Below are 8,360 nucleotides of genomic sequence, written 5' to 3' on the forward strand. Positions count from 1 at the left end.
TAGATGACAAGAACGGTATAAATGTGGGGTATAATGCGTGCATAAAGCATGCGTCAGTAACATTTTTTTTTTCATTTTTTTGCGGAAGACGACTTAGAATCTGAAGTGGCGAGTGTCTGGTTGAACAAAATGGAGAAGGAAAAATAATCTCTACTTTTTCGAAAGAGAAAAAAAGAAAAAGGGGGTAAGGGTCGGCAGTGTTGTTATGATTTTCTAATCATGATAGGATCGATAATTTTATGGATCTGTCATTAGTGACACTCCTTTTGATGGACACGTATTTGGCATTTTAATGCATACTACATGGAATTACTTCTATGCAACAGTACTATCAAATCTTCTTTGGTAAACATGGAGGAAGTGAAACAAACAACCTTAAAAGGTGCTAGGAAATGGAAGAAATAGCATTGCATAGATATAATGGCGTGCACTGTGCACATGCAGGCTGCATCATTGTTAATAAACATCTTCGCATTGTTCCCCATCTCTGGAGTCTCTGTGTTCTGAAACGTGTCATGGATGCAGTTGTACCAAGAGGAATGTGCTTTGAAGGAAAAAGTGAGGGATGAATAAGGTTAGTGATGGATCCAACTCTGCTCTTTAGTCAGTACATAGGAAGTACTACATATATCCTGAATTTAGCTCATGGGGTTCATACTTCACACACCAATTAAGTAAACAAAACCCTTTTGTTTCAACCTTCAACAACAAACCATCAAACCATCGAAACAACAAACAACAAATTCTTATTAGAATACATTACAATTATAAATCACTCTGATAACATATTAAAGAACATATTAAAGAGTAAACTTAAATTTAACTAAAACTAATTGTAGTTTAAGATAGAAGAGTAACATGAATTAGATAGTGATGAAAGGTTTTTTTTTTGTTAACAGGAAAATTAAAAGGGATCATTACCGTCAAGGGTGATCCAACTCTTATACAACAAAAATATGTTTATAAAGTACCTTTCCATCTACGTATCAACTAAAAAAGACACAAAAAGATGTTTATAAAGTACCTTACATATCAACTAAAAAAGACATCCAAGTGTCTATCCCATCTCTACCAATAATAAAAAAGAATAACAAGGATAAACCCTTATAAAAGACTAAATTGAATACATACATATCAAGGGTTCTAGACACCAATTAGAAAATGAGAAATTAGCTGACGGTATCTTTGATGAGATTCAAGACCAAACCTTAATCTATGCTAAAGAGAACACTTCAGTATCATCAACCACTTTACTTTTAAATAAACAGTTATTCCTATGCATCCATATCTCGCTAACCAACGCAATCTACATGTTGTCCATAATAAGATTAACTTAAGTGGGTACATCCAGAATCTTAAAATGTTCAAAATGAGACACAGAATCCATAAAATCGACTGATTTTGCTCCTAACTAACTAGTGATAACAAAGAAGATTTGAAAGAGTAAGATGGTTTGAGAGAAGGGAAATAGTTGAGAAATGGGGATGTGTGATTAAGACAGTATTTTTTGTTTGGTTTTGGAAGCATTGATTGAAGTGGGAAGCAAGAGGGTATAATATTGGGTGGACGGTTGAGAAATGATTACAATTGGCAAAGTGGTATATGATAGCAATGGAGTGACAAGCATAACGTCGTTTTCATGTGGTAAGTGCATATTCATGATTCATTCATTCATTCATGGAAACAAACAAACAAACAAAAGGCCTAAAACCTGCCCAAATTAATAGGCTTTTTGGCTAATGAAATGGGGGTTAGTGTGGGTCAACTCAATCTTCTCAACAAGTCAGTTAGGCAGTGGTTAACCACTCATACGACACCGTTGTGGAATGTTGAGTCAAAAAGGACCTTGGCTGACACGGAACCCTAATATCACCATTCACAAGCACACTTTGCTGCTGCTACGGATCGCTGCGTGCACCGTCTACGTGCTTCTTAACTTCCTAGTGCTGTCATTCTCCCAAACAACCACCCTATTCATGTCTCACGATTCACAGCTACCATTCATAATAACGACAAACAAAACTTCCCACCATTATAACTTCACTTCAATCTTTTCTTTTATTACAATCTTGTATGCTTCTTAACTCACTTTTTCTGAATTCTCTACCTTAATCACAATTAAAATAATACCAATTTGTTTTTATCCTTACTAGCAGAAACACAGTCACTATGTGTATCTGCATTTTCTTATTCTATTCAACTTCTGCGATAATAAAAATTTAACATACATATATACATACAAAAATAATTTTGGATTATTTGAAATTAAAAAACAAAAAATAACATGTAAAAGAAAAATGATAATTTGATTAATCAACTTTTTTTTCTCTCTTATGGTTTGAGTTTCTCTTCTTCAAGCTTTTTCTTTTCTTCCATTTGTGATTGTGGTGGTTTTGGGATCAAAGAGTATGATGATGTTTACGTAAAGGTTTGGTGTGGGAATGAGGAAGTGAGGGTGAGACTATGCTCTCTTTATTTCCATTGTTACCTTAAGAAGTAAAGGAAGAGGGGGGAATTAGTTTACATCACATAACATTAATTAAAAAATTAAAAAGAGTAAGAAGTTAGTTTTCATTACATAACATTAATTTTAAAAAATTAAAAAATAATTTTATTTTTTAAATAATTTATGAAATGACAAAATAGTCTATTGTACTAATAAGATAATATATATTTAATAATGGTAGAATCGAAAAAAAAAAATTATATAGACATAGTTATAATAAAAAATCTTCTTTATATGTATAGATATAGATATTAAATTTTCTCAATTATGGCAACAAGTTCCTGAGTAAAACTCTCACATAAACCATATTTGAGGTGAAACAATATCCCGTGTTTTGTTGTATTGATCCCAATGATTATAATGACAGATCGTTAATTAGATACTAAAGAAGCAAGATTCCTCACATTTTTGTGCTCTCTCCCAAATGATAATAGGTATAAAAGATGCTATTTGTAGGTAGATTCGTTGACTTTTACATGGTAAATGGTGGCCATATTTTTTTTATGCCCCGAGGATAAAAGAATCTCCCCCTTAAATTCATAGGTCAACACTTCACTAGATGGTGAAACATCGTATGAGGAAAAAAAAATTAGACTATCTAAATAAAACATTAGATACATTATATGAGTAAAAAGATATTTAAACGATCAATCTTTCTAAAAGAAAAATAAGCTTAAAAAATTAAATATCTTCAAATATTTAATGTCTAGGATAAGTGAAACTCTATCATTATGTCACATTAGTCTCCACCACATCATCTCAACCTTTACAATTGAAACTTATAATAATCAAGATCTAGTTAATGGGGAAGTACAAGTCGAATATGATAACCTCTTTGTGGATTTTTGGAAGTTAAAGAATTTACCTTTGACGTAAGTTACAACATGGAGGGGTTTAGGTAGAGAGATCTGAAGGGGGTTTGGGGTAGGAGGAGTGGGGAAGGAATTTTAAGGACCGCTTTGAGTGGGGAGTTGGAAACGAGAAGAAAGTCAAATTTTGGGAAGATATCTAGGTGGGTAATGAAGACTTGAAGAGCAAAATTTCGAGACTGTTTTCCTTGTGCAATTATAAAGACGCTAAATTAGATTCTTTTGGGGAGTGGTTTAATGGTAGTTGGGAGTGGAAGTTAGTTTGGAGAAGGCGCCTGTTTGAATGAGAGAATAATCTGGAATTTCAGCTTCTACAAGTGATGCAAGGAATGAATCTAGTCTTGGATAATGACGATAGATGAGTTTGGAAGGACGACAAGCTTAGTGGGTACTCGGTAAATCCAACTTATAGTATTTTAAGGGGTGTTATTGAGGGGAAAAGTTCGTCTATGTCCGAATTCTTGTGAAAGATTAAAGCTTTGTCCTCGACTCAAATCACAGCTTGGAGGTGTTGGTTAATTTGATTGCTTCTAAGGCCAACTTGGAAAGACGAGGGGGTGCAATCGATAACAACCTATATATTTTTTTGTGGGGTGGAAGTATTTGTTTTGTGATTGTAGAATTGCTTAACTAGTTTGGAACCAATGTTATGCTTGGTTAGGGATGGCGTTGGTAAATCATCACAATTATAATTCACATTTCTTGCATTTTAAACTATTTAATGTACTTGTATATGTCGTCAACGTTGTTTGAGAAAATGTTTGGATTGCAATTGTTGGTGAGATATGGAGACATAAGAATAAACACATTTTTAAAGGTGGAGTGATTGATCATTCTAACATTTTCACTTTGGTTCAAGTAAAGGTATGGTCTTGGGTTACTTCTAAAATTGTCTCTGTATGTTTTTCTTATTTTGATTAGTGCCTTAATCCTCTCGCTTGTATGTATTTATCAATAGACATTGAATCTTTAGGCCTTTTGTTTTAGAAGGTTGGGGTTGAGGTGTTAGTTTGTTTCTGAGGTGTCTTTAGTTTGTTAATAGTTGGCTTGTTTTTCGTTGGCAAGCTTTTTGGGGGACGTGTTGTTCATTTTTTTTACTGTTTTGTATAAGGGTTTGACCACTCCTTAAGTGATTCATATTTTTTTTTCTTACTGGTAAAAAAAATCAGTATGGAGGATGTTGACTAATACAATAGCTATTAAGGACAATCTCCTGAGACATGACATTGTTATGGTATGCAACCTTTGTTTCTTGTGCGGTGAGGAAGAGGAGACGATAAATCATCTCTTCTTCGAGTGCAAGGTATCTTGGAGAATTTGGGGTCTATATTTTGTGGTTGTGGTTCTCTTCGGTCTATTATAGGGGGGGGGGGATTTGGGTAGCAATTATAGGTGAAATTTGGAATCATAAGAATAAGTATATCTTTAAGAATGAGATAGTAGATCATTTAAAGGTTTTTACTGTGGTACAAAGAAAAACTTGGTCTTGGATTACGATTAAGGAAAGATTGACAGACTTTTCTTACTTAGACTGATGCCTGGAACTCATGTTTTGTACGAAGTATTTGAAAAATTATGTCGGTGGACCTTATATCTAACTTCTTGTCCAGGATTAGAAGATTTGTTGTGTTTCTCTATGCAGGTTTGTGGTTGTGTAGACTTCTGTTGTTTGTAAAGAGTATTTTGTCTTCCGGTTGGCTTAATTTGTTTCTAGAAAAGATTTTTATTTTGAAGAAGGAGAAGGTTGCAAGGTGGTCTTTGGATGGGGTTGTTTTCTTTTGTGCAGTTACTTTGTCTTGCCAACTTGGATGGAGGTTATTTGTGGGTTTTCAGATATTATTTATGGGTGTTTTTTTTTTACATGTGCTGGAAGATTGTTAGGGTCCTTCTGAGGGATGATGCATATTTGTTTTTATGAGTTCTTTTCTATCTCTTTTATGTCAATTCCTATGAGGTTCGGTTTGTTGACTTACCGTGCTTGACCTCTGTTGGTTACATGTCAAACAGTTTGGCCTTAACATTTTTTTGTATAGGAGTGAGATGCCCCTAAAGTGTCTAATTATATTTTATATATTCCTTAATGATAAAAGAAAATCAATATCTAGTTAAATTTCAAAATAAACTGTTCAAATAGAACCATGTAATTAATTTAATAATTTATTTATAAATTAAACTAGTTAGTAATGTTATATCATCAATTCAAATGGTACCTTTTTTATAAAATATTATCTAACTGAATTAATATAAAAATTAATTATTTTTTAAAAAATTGGTTATTATTTAATGATTCTTAATTTCTATACTATATAATTACCGAAAGCCTTTAAAATTTTACACCATATTTTTTTATATAATCGTACACATCCGAGTTCAACAATAATAGTATAATGACAATTGTAGTGTATATTACGGTTTGAATACCTAGATGTTAAATTATGTTTGTTACAAAAGAATTTATAATTAGAGAGAGTTGTTGCGTTACGTTAATGATCTTTTAGTGATAACTAAGTTAAGTTCAAGATAAAAGTGAAAAAACCCATCAAATATATTTATATATTTCAATCGTCATTACTTAAACTTAATTTGTATGAATATTTCTCTAAGATACGTAATTTCTTAATTTTTATATCTTTTTAAAATTAGTCTCTCAAATTATTACAATAATGTTTTCCTTCTCTCTTAATAAAATTCCAAATCCATATTTTTTTACTCAAATAATTTGGAGTATAAGATTTATCTCTAATACAAAACGATTAAAAGGATAAAAGTTTATGTGACTTAAAGTTTTGAAGAGAGTAAAAATTATGATTCAAAACACAAATTGAAGTCTGATTTTTTTATGTAGTAGATTTTAGGAAACATTTAGTTGGTTTACAAGTTCAACTTAGGATTTTTTAGGAAAATAATTGTTTGAAATATTTTATTAAAAAATTACCAATATGATCATTATATATAATTAATATTTAATGGTACTTTTAAACATATGATTAGAGATTTGACGCTAAGTCTATCTATATGAAAACACATATGCATAGTGAAGACAAAATACTTTGACCACACCTTTTTCAAATTAGTTATGGTAATTATAAACTTAAATAAATTAAATTCATTAGTTACCCTGGAAGATTAAAATAACACGTTAATCATACTAGAAGAAATAAAAATAGAAGAATAATTGAGTCTATAATATATACAAAAATTGGGCCTATTTTCTGAAGGGTGGCCCATATATCAAGGAAGAGCATAAATAAGTAAAAATTGGTAGCGTTGGGGAAAAACTGTTGGGCTTAAAGCTTATTCTGTTAGAGGATTCGTGTTCTTTTGCTTTCTGCACCAATCAATTTCTGAAATTTCAGAATTTTTCTTCGTTCTGTTGGAAATCCAAAATTGAAAAATATATTATGGAAAGGAAATTGTATTATACTTTTTGTATACTGGAATTTCAATTTTAGAAAAAAAATTAAAAAAAATCAAAATCCCATTCCAAAAAGATAAATTTTGAATATAAATAATACATTTCTGAAAAAAGATTATAGAAACATATTCTAAACAAAGAATTTTGATAAACAAAATCCAAAAATATAAATTCCAAAAAAGTTTTTTTAAAAAGCTTAATCAAAAGTGTTATGAAAATATTTTAAACTTTGGTTTTCAAATACAGGCTTACAAGCTATGGATTTTTTTTACCATGATGAGGTTATTTTTTTGGTTTTTAGTATGATATCGAAGAGTCATGTCAAATTGAAATGATTTGTGTACATGAAGTCGTGTCAAACCTAAATTTATATATTTTTTTAAACAGACCCCATTTTAGTAAAACAAAAAAAAATAACTCATGATAAAAAAAACCCAAATCCATACGTATACGTATAATATAAAAAAGGATAAAAAATCATTAAGAAGTAGTTATATATACAACATAACATTAAAGGTTTAAGATATTTATATCCACACACATATAGTATATAGAATATTGAATAGCAATACATATACGAAATTGGTTCTGGAGTAACCTAATTTAATTGACTAGGGTAAAGCTAAAAGGGCTTGTGATTGCTTCTCATAACGAAAACCATTTCCCATGGAGTCATCAGCAGACCAGACAAAGATGCCATGAAGGTTCTGCTGAGTCTTCAGAGTGTGACATGCTGTGAAGAAGCCATCGTTTGGAGCCAAGCCACCACTGCCATCACTGATGAAACTCACCAGCACCTTTCCACCCTTGTAATTGGAACTCTGGGTGTTGAAGTAGTCGATGAACTGTGCCACACTGGTGCCCTTGTCATACGCATAGAACTGAAAGTTAACGTAGTCTATGAAGCTACCGTAACTCTTCCAGAGGGCCAAGTAGTGGCTCTGAACTTGGGGATCGTCAAAAGGAGCAATGGAGGCGAATTGTATGACCCCGTTGGATTTGAGCGTCTTGATTAGCCTCCCCACGCACTCCGAGAAGGTTTGAGGGTCCGTTTTGAAGTGCTCGTAGTCGATGTCGATTCCGTCTAGGTTGTACTCTTTGATTATGGCTGTGAGTGAAGAAACGGCGTTGGAAACCCAGGAATCGATGGAAGAGGGGTTGAAGTAAGCGTAGCCGCCTCCAACGCTGTCGCCTCCCAGACTGAGGGCTACTTTGACGTTTGAGTTTTTGGCCTTGATGGCGGAGACTTGGGTGGGGCTAAGGTTGTCGGTGTCCCAAAAGATGTTGAATTTTCCATTGGTGGGAGAGGAGGAGGAGGTGTCGTAGTCGATGGCGAAGGAGAGAATGAAGTGGAATTGGACAGTGGGGTTAATGGGGAGATCGGAGAATTTAACGTTGTTGAACTCGGCTCCTATGTATTCTCGGAATAGGTTTGAAGTTGGGGTGGAGATGGTTCCTGCATGGGTTGATGTGAGTAAAATGAAGAGGAAGAAGAAAGGTTTGAGAGTGAATGTGGTGATGGGAAATTTCATTTTCGTAATCAAAGATTGAGTTCAAGGGTTGTTCTTGG

General features: G+C 32.9%; 1 protein-coding gene across 1 annotated transcript; it reads right to left on the reverse strand.

Annotated features, from left to right (window-relative positions):
- Nucleotides 1–7,329: 7,329 nt before the first annotated feature.
- Nucleotides 7,330–8,360, reverse strand: LOC137823069 (chitinase 2-like). Its single transcript, XM_068628186.1, has one exon. It carries the CDS (start codon nt 8,320–8,322, stop codon nt 7,402–7,404), a length of 921 nt encoding a protein of 306 aa, XP_068484287.1. The 5' UTR covers nt 8,323–8,360; the 3' UTR covers nt 7,330–7,401.

This window comes from Phaseolus vulgaris, chromosome 11, assembly GCF_000499845.2.
Source record: "Phaseolus vulgaris cultivar G19833 chromosome 11, P. vulgaris v2.0, whole genome shotgun sequence".
In the NCBI taxonomy this organism is placed as follows: domain Eukaryota; kingdom Viridiplantae; phylum Streptophyta; class Magnoliopsida; order Fabales; family Fabaceae; genus Phaseolus; species Phaseolus vulgaris.

What these genes read in the sequence shown, in the direction of transcription:
- LOC137823069 (XM_068628186.1), bottom strand. Translation starts at nt 8,322, where the DNA reads ATGAAATTTCCCATCACCACATTCACTCTCAAACCTTTCTTCTTCCTC.